Source organism: Indicator indicator, chromosome 16 (assembly GCF_027791375.1).
Source record: "Indicator indicator isolate 239-I01 chromosome 16, UM_Iind_1.1, whole genome shotgun sequence".
Lineage (NCBI taxonomy): Eukaryota > Metazoa > Chordata > Aves > Piciformes > Indicatoridae > Indicator > Indicator indicator.
This window is the reverse complement of record NC_072025.1, coordinates 4,692,053-4,707,565: the sequence shown is the minus strand read 5'-3', so window position 1 is coordinate 4,707,565 and position 15,513 is coordinate 4,692,053. Positions and strand designations below refer to the sequence as shown.

At 41.0% G+C, this 15,513-nt stretch overlaps 1 protein-coding gene across 1 annotated transcript; it reads right to left on the bottom strand.

Moving 5' to 3' along the window:
• Positions 1 to 2,897: 2,897 nt before the first annotated feature.
• Positions 2,898 to 10,139, bottom strand: CHRNA3 (cholinergic receptor nicotinic alpha 3 subunit). Its single transcript, XM_054388336.1, has 6 exons — positions 10,028 to 10,139; positions 8,128 to 8,267; positions 8,006 to 8,050; positions 6,647 to 6,756; positions 4,511 to 5,522; positions 2,898 to 3,026 (listed from the first exon to the last, which is right to left on the bottom strand). Exons 1-6 carry the CDS (start codon positions 10,122 to 10,124, stop codon positions 2,898 to 2,900), a joined length of 1,533 nt encoding a protein of 510 aa, XP_054244311.1. The 5' UTR covers positions 10,125 to 10,139.
• Positions 10,140 to 15,513: the final 5,374 nt, after the last annotated feature.

Genomic DNA, 15,513 nt, shown 5'->3' with positions numbered 1-15,513 from the left:
GAAATAGAAGGGTAGCAAATTTTTTAGACAGTGATCACTGTAGTCCAAATATAAATTACTATGTAAATTGTTAATTATTATATATTTGCAGATATTTGCACAGCAGAGCTGCTTGTTTCAATTTACTGTAGTATGCAAAAGAGAATTTTTATCACCTCTCCAAATGTGTTGTGAAAATATAAAGTTTCTACAGAATAAATATAAAATAGTAAAAAATTACCACTTAAACTTACTGTACATTCAACATAGAAGTGAAGACAGTGGTTTGGCTATGTTTTGTCTTTATACATTTTCAGTGGAATTTGCTGCTAAATTTAAGCCCTTGTTAATTTTATCATACTGATGTGAACATTTAATGCTGTAAGGCTTAAAATGCCTACAGGGTGCACAAATATCAATATTTCTGTCATCTAGGGAAAGAAAGGCAAAGACAAATTAAATGAGTTCCCAAGTTGCGCAAGTATTCTAATGGTCCAGAACATTCAGATTTCTTTATTCTTGATGAAGGATTTGATACATACTGCTAACGGCGAACACGTTAATCTTTCCATGCCTTTGGGTGTTTCTCAGAATTAAGTTTTTAAGCACAGGTAGAAGGAATTTGGGGAATGCCTTTCTGAAGGAAAGGGTTTGAAAATTATTATGTTGTGTAACCAAATACAGATGATTAAGTTTTTGCACATTTGTTAAACCAAAATTAGAAAGCTACCTTTAATAGATTCTCCTACTTATAGAACCATATGTAACTCTTAGGCCATGAAGACTTACAGATTTCCATACTTTTTTTCCCTTGAGAGTACTGAAAACTAACCTACAGTTTTAAAAATATTGCATTAAAATATCCTAGAAATACTGATTCTGAATTCTTTACCTTTCATTCCCATGCCACCTTTCCTGAAAGTTTCTAGAAGAGTCTAAACCAGAAGTTTTCTTACACCAAAGTTTTGTCAGTGTATGTTGTAATACAGTTGCATCCTGCAAACCAATGCCAAGCTAATTTGAGCAAGGCTTGGTCTACTGCTTTAAGAATGTTTAACAATTTTTATGGTGATTGTGGTGACTTTGATAATGTAGTGATTACAAATTTGGAAAACAGATACATGTCCCTGTCTCTCCTTCAGAATAGCAGTTTGGCACTGTACCAATTATAATACAGATTGCTTATGTCATAATTTTGCTAACATTGAATATTTATTTAAAATTGTTTTCACTTGTAGAATGCTGTTGGATTTATGTAACTTTTTAAGGCTCATAGGCAGGGCAATGATGTTTTCTTTTCAATACCATCTGGCAGTGGATATCTGTATTTCCTCTAGTCCCATCATAATTAATAAGGTGAATTTACAAACATGATCTGATTTAACCCATCAATATAATAATTTTCACTTTTTCAATATTACTAAAATTAATACATTGTTGACTTTGTGTGGAAATTGCAGGAATACTTTAGATATCTTATTTCCTCATCAAATGCAAAATTTCATTTTATGTAGTCCTTGGTCTTAAATCACTAAATTTTAGCTGGGTTATATATATTATTAAGTTCCCACCTCATCTCTTTCTCCTTATCACATGGTGTCTGTAGACTGCCCTATTTTATCGCAAGGTGACTGATGGCATATTGGCCAATGAAGTATCTGTCTTTATACTAGTAACCCAAAAGTTTTGCAAATGCATGAGTTTCTTTTAGTCACTTCTTGATTCTGATCCTGGTAAGCACGGATAAGATAGCTGACACTAGAATCATTGGGCTCTCTTGCTTATTGGGTATGTCTGAAACTTGGAAGCTATGTCTGAAACTTCGAAGCATGGACCTTTAGTTATGTAACTTGTTTCTGAATGTGTTGAACTGTAGCCAGTGCTACCTTATATAGGTTTTTGTCATTTGGTCAAAATAAAATTTAAAAAAAAGAAAAAAAAAAGGCACAATTTTCATCAGCTTGATTCTTTTTATTTTTGTAAATTTTTAATCACTTGATACACTGAATTAAAAAAAAAAATCCTGTGTGGTACAGAGAGAACAGTTCATATTTTTACAAAATATTTTCTTACGACATTATTTTGTTGTTATTCATGCTCTTGCAAGCCCAAGCAGCAATTTTAGCATACTTTACAGGACTATTTTGTATCTACATGCCTCCCTCTGTCATAAAACACTTCACTATAGCAGAATGCTTCTGTATCCAAATTTTACTATCAAAGTATTTTGATCCTTCTCATAACTTACAGACTGCATCTTAGTATGTGTTTCACTTGAGCACAGTTTTAAACATCGCTAAGTTTGAATAGTTTGGGGTTGTGCAGAGTTTAAATTATGGCTGTTTTCTTAACATCATGTATTACTTACCTATTCTCCTTTTGTAATAAACTTGCCCATAGTCCTTTCCTCCTACTAGCTGAGTTAACGTTTTCACACCAGGTGGCAGTGTCTGCATTCTAACAATTTGGTATTTATGTTTCCTAAACAATTAGGGCCTTAAAAGGAATTCGTAGAACTCAGAATGAACTTCTTTCCTGTCTGTCATGGTCTAAAGAGACCTGGCACTGGACTTGTGGAAGCAAATCTAGTAGCCAACCTGTCTTGACTTTCTCAATATTCATGTAATTCTCAGTTTCTTTATCAACCCCTTCTTAAACCATTCCTGTAGAGTTTAATGTTAGTGCAAAAAGTAGCTGTCAAGCATAGCTCATATTAATCTGAGATTAGCTGTCACAAAGGTTCAAAATCTTAATTTTTCCACATTTTTGCGCTTCTAACAAAGCCTTTGGTCAGGCAAAGTTGAGGCCAAGCGAAATCTTTGTTCTACTAGACATAGAAGAGACACCAGATGTTAGGGTAGGGGTGCAGATTTGGTTGGCAAAAGTTTTATTTGATTTCACGACATGCCATTTCATCATTACATTTCATCTCCAGCCATCAAAGGCTGCAAAAACAATCCTGCGGTTCCTAGAATGCACACCAGGATGAAAACCCATAGGAAAATACGATCGATTACCATGGCAACATATTTCCAGTCATCCTGAATCTGAAAAAGAATAGCATGTTTATTAGATAACTGCCATTAGCAGTTAGTACCATTTTCTATAGAAAGCACATATATTTTCCATCTGTAAATGTCTTTCATGTATGTACAGTGTACATATCTCCGTTTTCTTTAATAAACACATTCACCTTGAAGAAGCTTTATTTGAATGTACAATTTGTGGCAAAGCCAGAAGGTACTTTTTCAAATACAAAAGGTTGATCACTGAGACATGGACTTCATGAGATACAGCTTCTCTTCTTCTTGCCAAAAATGAAAGTGAAAAGCTTTGCACTCTTAGGTCATCAGGTTCGTCCAGAAACCTTTATTGAACCAGAGTGCTCTTACAGATCTTTAAGCAGAATGTAAAGTGACAAGGGTTAATTGGTATATAATTATTGGTATGTTTCTTATGTGGTACTGAAATGTGAATATTCTCATGCATAATATGAAATTCATCTGATTTCCTTCCATGTAGAGAGGAAACTCTGTTTCCGAAAACCAGGTTTTACTATTTCATTTTTTTTACAGTAGGCATTATGAGTCATACTGAGGTATTCTATGTGTTATATATTCATAATAACTGCATTAGGCGATCATTTTAGTTATTCTTGCAATCACAGTTCTTTTTTTTTTTTTTTCTCTTCAGGAAGGCTAGTACATGAATAATGCATTTGTTGGTTTTGAAATATTGCACTTTTTAGCTTAGAACTTGTTTGTTAAGGCAGACTGAAAAAAATTCCCCGAACAACCCTGTATCTTCTATACCAACTAATTCTAACTTAAGTTCTGATTTCAGCATAAACACAGTAACCTCATTCTAACTGTAAGTGCCATACTACAGAGGTTTTAAATTCTGCAGCAACTGTGGTGGTGTAGCTACTGCTTTTAGCATTTCCAAGGAAAATGACAGAAATAAAACTTTGTATTGTATTAAAATGCAGTGTTATGAAAGATGATGGTTCCCATCTTGCAGGAGTTACCTCGTTTAGCTACAGCACTTCACTCTGCAGCAGCAGAACAAGCAACATCATTGCTGTGAAGGACATTCCTTCTTAATGTTCTTTGTTATTGATGATAAACTGGCAGATGGAGAATGTAACTCTAAAGGCCATAGCATCAGCAAATTCCAGTATTAAGATTACAGATTGGAAAAATCCTCAGTCTGAATGTTGTAAGATGGATACTCCACTATCTTTCCCTAGCAGTGGTTACCTTCATATGCTTCACTTAGGGTATGTGTTGTCAATAGACTGCTGTGCAACAGAGCTGCTTCTCAGAATTATCTACAGTCAAAATTGCAAGTATTTGTAATACAGCTTAGGTAATCTTGTATAAAATAATTTTAATAATAAAATTATTTCTTGTCCTGTTTTCTTTATTCCTTTTATTATTTTTTGTATGTTTTGGGGTTTTTTTGATACCTGTTTGAGATCAAGCTAAGGGCAAATGTCTGCAGTTTGAGTAATAGTAAAATATATTCTTACCTCTTTTGCTTCATTCTGCATTTTCATATTTTCTGCAATGTATTTAACACTTTCAATAGCATCTCGCATTTCTGGTGACAGAACTGAAAACGAAAACAGAGGATCTACAGACTCAGAGCTTGAACTTCTTGTGAGATTGCCACTGACACTGCGGAACTTCATTCGCTGATACTGACAGCAGCTGCATGCCATATCTTGACACACAAAGCCTTCTTTGCAGCATTTGGTTTCAGAACTGTTGAGGCAATTTACGTTTGAAAACTCAGAACTGAAAATTGGTTTTGGCTTCTCATTATTCTCTTCATCACTGGCAGGCCTTGTCATAAACATGATCCTGGGAAGTAAATTCAAGAAAATGGTTCTCACCCACACAGGCATTGTGTGTGTCTTGGGTGTTCTGTAGTGCACATTAAGTACAAATACCGTAATGACAATAGAAAGAGTTACAAATATCATGGTGAAAAGCAGATATTCCCCAATAAGTGGAATTACCAGGGAAGTAGAAGGTATCGTTTCTGTAATAACAAGAAGGAACACTGTTAAGGATAGAAGGACTGATATACAGAGTGTCACCTTCTCACCACAGTCTGAAGGCAAATAGAAAACCAGCACAGTCAGAAAAGAAATCAGCAGACATGGAATAATCATATTGATAGTGTAAAATAAAGGTAAGCGCCTAATGTAAAGAGAATACGTGATGTCTGGATATATCTCTTCACAGCAGTTGTATTTGATGTCATGTTTATACCCAGGAGCTTTAATAATAGCCCATTCTCCACTCTCCCAGTAATCTTTCAGGTTCATTGTAGAGCCAATTAAAACTAAGTCAATTTTGGCTTTGTCATAAGACCAGGAACCAAACTTCATGGTGCAGTTCTGATAGTCAAATGGGAAGTAGGTTACATCTATTTTACATGAGCTCTTAAATATAGCTGGTGGTATCCAAGTTACATCACCCGTATATTTTAAGAGGGCCTTTGTCTTGTCATCAACTTGGAAGTCCCCAACTGCACTGCAAAGCAAATAAACATAGTGAAAATTAGAATGCAGCTACTCCAGGTAGTTTCATATATTAGGTCATAGACATTAACGGTTTGGTCTGTTTTGGGAAAGTCAGCTATTACATGTTGAGATGGAGCTGAATTGCCTGGGCAGCACTGTGAGTCACTGGCTGGCATAAATTTGCATAGTTAAAACTGAAATAAACAGCTGTATAAATTTACCAGGGAGGATTCAAGGGAAAAATCCTCCCTTACTGCTTGCACAGATCAGTGCAAGCAGCATTCAAAGCAGCAGATAGGAGATTGCAAATAGCAGTCCAGCTGGGTGATTGTTGTAGGTTCCTTCCAACTGAACTGTTTTGTTCTATTCTAGATCGCCTCAGAACTCAAGGGCTGATAAAGAGGATACTGGCAGTACTGCTATTTCCACCTCTTCTTTGGACAGTGCAGGTAGTAACTATGGAAAGAGGGATTAGGGTTGAGGTGCATCTTTGTGCAAGTGAATTGGGTATGGGTTTTCCTAAGTCTTACATGGCAATCTGTATCACACAGATCTAGTAAGAGTGGTGTGATAATTTTAGTTGGTAAAAAGTAAATTTAAAAAGGCAATTGGACGTTTTAAGGCTGGAGTTGGAAAAGGAGTTGTTTCACAGATGTAAGCCCTTGGATCTGTGTAGCAAATGTAACAGTTTGGCTCCTTATAGTCTCAGAAACTGACATTAAAAGTAAACTTTTATCTGTGGCTTTTATGTCAACACAATTTGACACATTTGCAGTAATAGTTTAACTGCTAAAAAGCTAGAATTTGCAGGGTTTTTTCAGTTAAAGGTCTGACTCTCAGACAAAAATTCTCCTGTCTTCATGGAATTTCTTGCCACCTGTTTTGTAGACAGAGATATAATAGCCAAAGTCAGAGCTTGTGAAGGGGAAAAGTGAAGTTCACTTTGGCCTGCCCAGTGATGCTAATACAGATGGCACAGAGGTGGGTACAGCAATAGATATGGGACAACTGTGTTGAGAAGCAGGCTTTGCCAGTTAATTAAGTGACCCTGCTGCTGATTTATTTTATTTTTTTAACTAGTAACATCATCCCCCTTCTTCCTGAATTAAGAAGATAAATATGCAAGAGTCTTACTTGTTATATAAAACAATATCTGGCTTCCAGATCTGGCCAGATGGTACTCGAATGAATTCAGCACCTCCGTAGTCCGCTGGATTCCATCGAAGCTTGTAATCGTTCCAGATCTAATTACAGAAGAAATGAGTCCATATTAGGTTTGTGAAGAAACTGAAATTCCATAGACTAGACTCAAGTGCCAGCATATCACTTCTGGGGTTGTTCTATTTTGGTGGTTATTCACATGGGGATTGTGGATGGGCCTGTTAGTATAGATATGACTTCAATGTGTGTGACTTCAAGTCCCAGGAATAGGACAAGGAGAAAGGGGGAATAAGACGCTCACCAGAGTGTGTAGGGCTTAAATAATTTAGTTATCAAAAGGCCAGGTATCTGTGAGATGGTAAAAACAATTCTTAGGCTTATGTACTAGGTATGAAAGGTGAGTGAAGGACCTTGTGTGGAGGGGTACCAAGAGCTGCAGGGTGTCATCGCTCAGTTAAGCTTCAGTAAGGCTTGTTAAACCTCAGTTTAGCAAAGTTTAAGCTAAACCCGGGAATTAAGTTGGTTATGAAGCTCAGAGTATGGTGAGCAATCGCATTTTTAACCCATGAAGACTCTTTTAAGTCAGTATTTTGTGTTTGTTCTCAGGTTCGAGGCACTAACCGGTAGTAGGTGATGCCTTCTGGGAGCTCCTGACGCGGTGCTTCGACTATGCTAGGTGTAGGCGTAGGGTGGCTGGGGGGGATTAGGGCAGCTGCTGGCGCCTCGCAGCCGGAGTTTAACGGCTGCACCCCGAGCCAGGCCACTATTCAAACGTTGCCGCACCCCGAGTTGGTGAGAGAGTGTGGGAGAGAGGGGTTTCTGGTCGGTCAGTTAGGGAAAAGGTGCCCCTTAGCAGGCGGTCAGCCGGGGGCAGGGCCTGAGGGTAGAGCAGGGCCGAGCTGCTCCCTGCCGGGGTCAGCCGCCGCGGTCGGTGGGAGCAGGCGGGTGGGCTCTGCCGCGCCTGCGGCAGAAGGCGTTCCTCAGCGCGCCGCTGGGAGGCAGCAGCGCGCCGGGGAGAGCGCGACGGCGGCGTTCCCGCTGGGCAGGCGCGCTGTGGGGCAGCGGTCGCGATGGGGGCCCGGTGGGGATTTGCCTGACTCTGTGGTGGCTCCCCAGGCTGCGGCTTTGCCTCGAGGGACCGGGACCTGGCGCGGGCCGGACGAACCCGGTGCTTCCGGGAGACACAGACGCCTTCGTTGGGCGGACGGTTCTTTCCGCTGCTGGTGCGGCCCATGAGGGTAGGGGTCCGGCCACCCCGGTTGCGGGCAACGCTTCCCATGTTGGGGAGGAGGTGAGGTGGTGCCGTCTGGGCTACCAGTGAGTTCTACTTACGTGCTTCAGCCACAAGTTGGTTTCCATTATCTGGTTGACTTCATCCTGGAAAAGAGAGAGGTGTCAGGAGAGACGCCGGCCCTCCCGCCGCCCGCGGGCGCCCCGACGGGGCGGGTACTCACCACTTTTACCAGCTGGGACATCGATACTTCGAACTGGATGATGACGGGGTCCGAGACGTTCTTGACGGGACGGACGAACCGGTTGTAGCTCTGGAAGAGGGTCGCATAGAGCCGGTGCTCGGCCTCGGAGCCGCCGCAGCCTGCAGGGGGGAGGGCGGGGTGAGCAGCGGCGGGGGCAGGTGCAGCCTCCCACAGCAGCGCCCTGTGTTAGGGGGCTTGGCCGTGATGGGGGCACTGCCGCTACTGGTTCTTGTCTTGCTGTGCATTGAGTGTTGGCGTTTGTGTGATGCCTGGGGAAAGGCCCCGTGAGTGGTCTCATGTTAGTGGGTAGTAGTGTGTCGTGACTGCATTAGACTGGGAATAGAAAAGCAGTGAAAAGCAGTTATTTAATGATAATTTTCTCACGTACATCTTTGCAAAAGGGTTCAAGAAATAGTTTTGCAGAGTTAGTGGAAAACTGGAGGTGCAAAAGCAGTTTCACGGGCCTCAACCCCTAGAGCTGCTGAAGCTGCAGGGGTGTAGAGCAGAGGAAGGGAGAAATGTGACCCACTGGGCCAGGACGGTTGTAAGCTTTGAGAGTGCTTTGCAGTAGCAAGATTCACAGAAAATAAGAACTCTGCTTTCTAGTCTGAGTCATGATTATAGTGATGATAACAGCCTGCTTGCTTGAGTGCCTGTATTTCACACTAGCTTTTTAGTCTTGGAGCTAGCTAGGCAATAACTGTCCTGAGAGCTGGACATTATTTAAAAGTTAGTAGCCATTTATTTTTGGGGAACTCTATTGTAAACTCTGTGGCCACACATCCCCAAGCACTAACTGGAAAACAGAAAAAGACTTGTTGTGTCATTTATGGATGACCTTATGTGAGTTTGGCAAAGGCACAGAAGTGAAGCGTGTTGAATATGCAGTTCCTTTGAAACACAAATATGAATCTACAGATATTAGCAAGGAGATTTTTTTTTTTTGGCCAGACAGTTGCTTTTCAGTAGAGAAAGAGATGGAAGGCAGGAGTCTCTGCCGCTGACTGATCTGTAGTGTTTCATAAAGCAGGTGTTACTTTCTGCTCTTTGAAAGAGCTCTCCCTAAGAAAAGAGGGTCCCTCTCATGTGAAACTGTATTCAGATAAAAGCTCTTCTTTTCTTTTGTTAATGTCTTTCCTCCCTCACCATCTCTTGTTGTCTTGGTTGGGCAGTTTTATTTTCCTGTTAATGAAATCATTTAAACCCACTTCCTAACTAAAAACCAAACTTACTCTTTCACACTTCTTAATTGCTAACCTTGCCTTTAGTATTTATTGATATATCTCTCACATCAAGATTTCCTGGAATAAATGCTGCTAAGTCTTTTACAGAAATTATTTTAAAGTGAGATTGCAATGAATTTCTGTTATATCAGTCCTAAATTGCCATCCTTTTTACATGTCACCAGTAGCTAAATCTAGCATCTAGTGTATCTAGAGAAGTGCATTGTTTTCTATTATTATTTATTTACATTTTTCTATACTTTTTGTGTCTGCAGAGAGAAGGTGAACTGTTTTCAGCATGTATTTAAAGCTGTTTAATATTGTTACTTTTTTGAGTTCCTCTCTACAACATGTAAAACTAGACCTTTACACATAAGGTATTTTCTCAATGTTGCATTGGCTTTGTGTGTCCTGTTTGACATCTCGAATCAGGTCTACTTCACTACTTTACAAGGAGAAATTAAAAAAGAAAAAAATAACCAAACCCCAACAAACTATGTAACAAACAGAGCTGTAGTGGGATTCAGGACATTTATGCATTAGTTTGGAATGAGCTTCAGCACTTCTTTAAAATAATTTGCACCAAAGCCACCTCCTGTTCTCCTTTTTACCCCCCCCTTCACCAACCAAGAATAAACAAATTAAAGATCACTCACCCTGACAGAGAAAGCAAACAGCAGCAGCCAGAAGGAGATAGTTTGTGCTTTCCATGATGTTATGAATTACTGTCTGTCGACAGAGGATGTTGGACATGAGCTTAGCTTCCAGAATTGTGTGATCATGGGAAGTACTGAGAGCTCTGCTCCTGTGATGCATGAAATGCTTGGAAGCAGCAGACGGCAGGACCCTGTACACAGTTCTGCGCAGTGAGCTCCCGTTAGGTTTGCTGTGCTGCCCCCTTTCTAGCTGCCCAGGCTGTCAGAGCACTGGAAACAGCAAATAAATTGCAGGCAAAACAGATGTTGTTGTAAGTAAAGAGCAGTCTTCTGGCCAGAAGAATAGTCGAGTCCTTACGCTGGTGCATAAACGAACCTGGTAAACTGACAGTGCTAAAGATTTTTCTAGTCACCTGCTATACAGATCCTTCTGTATCAGAAGCTCATGCCAATCTACTAGGAGATGTTTAATTAATAAACATCTTATAATTGAGTTGTGCTGAAATGGCTATTGACATTAAGGATGTCAGAGTTAGCAGTGAACTGACATCATGGGACCTGAATTTCCAATTATGCTGTTAATGGTGGGTTTTTTTTCCTGTCTCTGTTTCATGCAAGTACATGTGCCGGGTGCTTGACTGTATAAAAAGGTTGTGTTGTTCCCAGGAATCATTAAAGGCATGTACAACTCTTATCAGGATCTTAGCCCATAAATATCTATATCTTAGCTGGGATACAGGTAGCTGGAGATCAAACTTGACTGAACACTTGAGAATCTTTGGACCTTTCCTGCTCTCACGGTTTAGAAAGGTGAAATTTGAGAGTAAGAGCATAGGATCCCAGCTTGATCCCACAAAACCTTATTGTTTAGGGGGAAGGAGATGGAGAAGAATGTGCAGTTGTGTTTGAAACTGAATCACTCCAAAGCGACTCATTCCCTGGGTGCCCATCCAATTTCTTGTTAACTTGTATGTCACTTTTTGACTGCCTTGAATTACAAGGTGATGCTCGGCTCAGACAAACCTTGGTTGTTGCATACATCTGGGCAGTCCATGTAGAGGGAGAAGGGAGATGGAGAAAAATGTGGGATTCCACCCTCATTTTTAGAAATAATGAGAGGAAAGCCCTATGGGATAGGAGACTGCACCTAATGGGTGCTTCACTCCCTGTAGTTAGGGAAGGATAAATGAGATGACCTCATGTGGCATTGTGTTAAGAGGTAGCACTGGGAGGAAGAGTACCAGACTGGGTTCAGCTTAGCTGCTCTTGGCACAGAGCTTGTTTATCCTGTTTGCCCTGTCTCTCAGAGCATCATTCACTCTGTCCCCAGACACATGCTCTTATGATAATTTCTGCAATTTTATTAGCTTGGAGGAAATAGGCTTTACTGTCCATTTGATTTTATCTATCTTTTTTTTTTTTTTTCAGAGAACTTGGCTGCTTGGTCTTTTAGCTTAACCCTTTGTGGGTACTTTTTTTGCCTTTCCACTGCCTCCAGACTAGATGTATCCCTTTCTGCCCCCCTTGGTTTGCTATATAAGTTGCATTGTAACTGAAGTTTTTGTTTCTTTTTAGTCACAACTAGAAATGAGCAAAAGCTTCAAAGATCAGATCATAACCCATGTTCACAAAAAGTCAGCACTTAAAGCTGTATGATTTGGGAACATCTGATCTGCAGAGACAGCAAAGAGCCATTGTATCAAGAGATACAGATACTTCAGCTTAATCTGCCAGGTCACTGAACTTTTCGGTGGTGTTTGTATGTGCAGATACTTTGTTTCTAATGTCCATGCTGGAGCTCCTGCTGAAATCAGCCCAAGTTTGTGATAAAATTATTTTTATGGCTAGGGAGAGTGATGTGCTAAGAACACATCACCATGTCTGCATTGCAGAACTATGTGGAAGAGGAATTTGTATGGTGAGGAGCAAGCTGATCTACCCAAGATCTATAGTGGCAGACATGTAGCCTTTGCTTTTTAAGAAATCTGCCACTTTCGGAGGTGTGAAGATCAGTCAACTGAGGTGATGAGGAAAAGATTATTTTCCTGCCTTTGTCTGGGATAGCGATGCTCCCTCTATAAAAAGCCAACATTACTGATCTTTCTAGTTTACTGTGGCTGCAGAAGTGCATAAACAGTCCCAAATAAACTCACCTGGATGCAGATGTGGATGGTGGTGGCACCTCTGCATGTCCCAATGTGAGACAGGATTGGTCATGGTCAAAGAGTTTTGTAATGGTAGGAAATGGGGAGGGAGCCAAGAGAGGCTTTCCCTCACTAGCAGGGAAGTGAAGGGTGGTTGCACCCTGCCATTGAAAAATAGTTTTAGTGAAAAATGCATTTTGAAAGACCACTTTTTCTTAATGAAAAGCATTTCTGTAAAACCCCTGGCAAGTGGAAATATTGAAGTTTATTTTGTTTGATGAACTGGCACCTTACCGTATTTATATTAGCCTGCAAGGTGACATTTTTAGTGTTTTTTCTCTCCAGAAATCTTTTCTTTTTGAAATTTTGCCCAGAAATCAAAGCAGAAACCCCTACAATTCTTTGACAATTTAAACTGGCAACAGTTCTATGTATTATGTAGGTGGAACTGCTGAGGGATAGGCAAAAATAGCATTTCCTATTTTCAAAGCACAGTTTTAGGAGGTCAGATGTTTTCAAAATTTTAGAACTTTGAACAAAATTTTCCATTCTGAAATTTGCTGTGGATTGGACTATTTCTGGAAATGTTAAAAAAAATATAGTGGTGGCTTCCAAGAACATGACTAGGGCAGATTATATTGCTTCACTCATTGTTAAAAAGGAATGAAGTGGCCAGAGTGTAAGGCAAGCACCAAAGCCTACCATTTCCTGGATGAGGAGCTCTAGTTCTGCAAGGCTCTCCCTGGGGCCAGTGATGTGCCTTCTGAAAGCTTTTTCTAGGTTTGTCAGGTCTGAGGCCTCCATCTGCCTGTGCTCTGTGTTAGTTGCTAGTTGAGCTGCCAAATCCTTTGTAAAACTTTTGTCTGTGCTGGGGATAATTCAGCTGAAGGCTGCAGTTATCGAGCCAAGCATTATCAGTCATTACTGCTCATAAAGATAAGGCCAGTTATGAGATGGGAGTACTGGAAGCCTCATTTCAGCTGTATTCAAGCAGTGATGGGGAGGATAAGAAGGGACCAGGGAGATGAGAGTATGAGAGAGGGCCAGAGCCAGAGGAACTGTTAGTGCTGGGTGAAAAGAGCAGGGAGGGGTCCAGTGCCAGTCTGGCAAACTGACAGTCTGTGCCTGACCTGCTGCATCCTTGGATTGCTTGGCTCTGTGAGCCCCTCTCCCTTCTGCCCTGTGCTGAGGTCTGTGCTGCCTCTTCCAGATTCCCTATGCAGGGTTATTGTGGGATTTAAAGGGGCTTCAACCTTTGCACTGTGTGCAGTGCTGGCAGCTGCTCTGGCTTCCCTTGGGTTTCTCCGTAAGCAGAAAAAGCTGCTTAGCAGCTGGGACAGTGCGTGCGCTTGTGTGCTTGTGATGTTCTGCTCCACAGCAGCACCCAGCACATAACATAGAGGAGCATCTCCCTGCGTGGGTGAAGGCTCCTCTCTTCTCCCAAGAGGCCGTGTGTGCTCTATTTCATCTTGCAGCTGTTGTTTCAGTTGCCTGCAGAGACATAGCTCTGCTCTCTAGGTTTGAAAAAGAGAAGGCAGTGTTTGAGATAGGGAAAGCAGGTTCGACCCATTTAAACTTTGCACCACCCAGCAGTGACCATGGGAACTGTCCAGTATGGTTAATGTTTGGGGATTTGACCAGGGCACTGCCACCCTTTGCTAGAGGCTGGTGTGACAGCTTCTGTGGTCATAGGGCACATCTGCATTAGGTGACTGTCCTGCAGTCATCTTTCACCTTGCCTTGTCTTCAGTGATGTTACTTCGGTTACAGTGCATAGTGGAAAGAGAATAGAAAGGAAGATTACAGTGTTACAACCATTCCTTTTTCAGGCATGCCACCTGAAAGAGATGCTGCTGCTCACAGAGCCTCACGCACCCCACCTCGGATGCTTTGTCATTGTATCACTGCAGCCATGCTGTGATGCCCAGGTCCCTGGGACAGCCCGTCCAGGGGTGGGGGGGGTGTGCCAGCAGTGCTGGGGAGTTCAGCATATTGCCATGGAGGGAGTGAAGATGGGAGTCAGCAAAGGTCCCAGAGTTGCTCTGAACAATTGGAAAGCTGATAATGTAGCTGGTTTGGCATGTCTAAATCTGTGCAGTTACGTGTAGCTGCCTATAAATGCTGATCTGGGTTGAGACGTAGTTCGGTTTTGATGAGAACAAATAGAGTTGTGCTTTGCTGAGGAACGCAGAAACCTGTGTTGGCTAATCCTCCTCTGGGACAAGTGACCTTCAAGTCCCCTTTACAAGGAGCAGTGGATTTTAACAATTTGTTCACCAGTCATTAGTTGTATCTATCGATTGTGGTAAAAATGTTATGTGTTCTGACAGCACCTTAAGGAAACAGTGAGACTGGTTTAGCTTGAAAAATGCCAGGAGCTCACTTTTCTTTTTGCAGGTTACAGGCTACCTGGAACAAAATGTGGTGGAATTGTCCTGTGATGGGAGTCTGGGGCCTTTGATTTGTCCTTTGCCAAAGATTGTGCATGAGTTATTTGCTTTCCCAACTAACTTGTTGAGAATTATATGTAAATCCACACTGAAGTCTCACCAGCAAAGCATATGGGTCTGTTTGTTCTCAGGGAGCTGCCTTTCACAGTTGTTTTCTCTAGATACTTTCCTGTGCTCTTAGCATTCATGGAAGTGTATATGAACCCCAGTTATATGCACCGTTAAAGTTGCAGGAGCATTTCAAGACTAAAGGAAAATTTTACATTTTATTTATATTTCATCACTGAGCAGAATATATACATGTTTGTTTGTCATATATTAATTTGGCTTGTATTGATCAATCAGCTATCAGAGATGGCAAGGTGAGAAACCTGTTGGTGATTACCTCAGAAGTATGTCTTTATGTCATACTCAAACAGCTAAACAGTGATTCCACCTGTAAAGTTCTTTGTAAATCAGATGCGTTTGAAGGAAATGGACATCATAGCAATTCCTTCTTTGTAATAGGAAATGTCAATACTCTGAGGAAAGAAAATATCCTTCCTTATATAATGTATGTAAAATACTTCAAAAATAATAATCCTTGTGAGCCAGGATGGCATATTGTGCAGTAAATACCTTTCTCTGTAATGTTCAGGCTTCAAATAATTAAGGGCCAAAAAAAAAAAAGGGGCAAGATACCTCCAGAAGTACTGAGCTAATTGAGAAAACTTTCTGTTTGTTTGTTGTGGGTTTTTTCTCTATCACAGCAGGTCAAGTTCTACTTTCCATTTCCCTAATCTAAATCTGATGTAACAGAACTCAGCTGGCATATCTGTGGATTTAACAGAGAGGAGCTGAGAGCAGAATGAGACCCAACATCTATGTAAGTACTGACAGTTTTAAATGACAG

Excerpts from the sequence above, each read along its gene's own strand:
- CHRNA3 (XM_054388336.1), bottom strand. The coding sequence starts at position 10,124 with ATGTCCAACATCCTCTGTCGACAGACAGTAATTCATAACATCATGGAA. Across the intron at positions 8,051-8,127 it reads TGTCCCAGCTGGTAAAAGTG|GATGAAGTCAACCAGATAAT; the intron begins GTGAGTACCCGC and ends TCTCTTTTCCAG. Across the intron at positions 5,523-6,646 it reads GATATTGTTTTATATAACAA|TGCAGTTGGGGACTTCCAAG; the intron begins GTAAGACTCTTG and ends TTTGCTTTGCAG.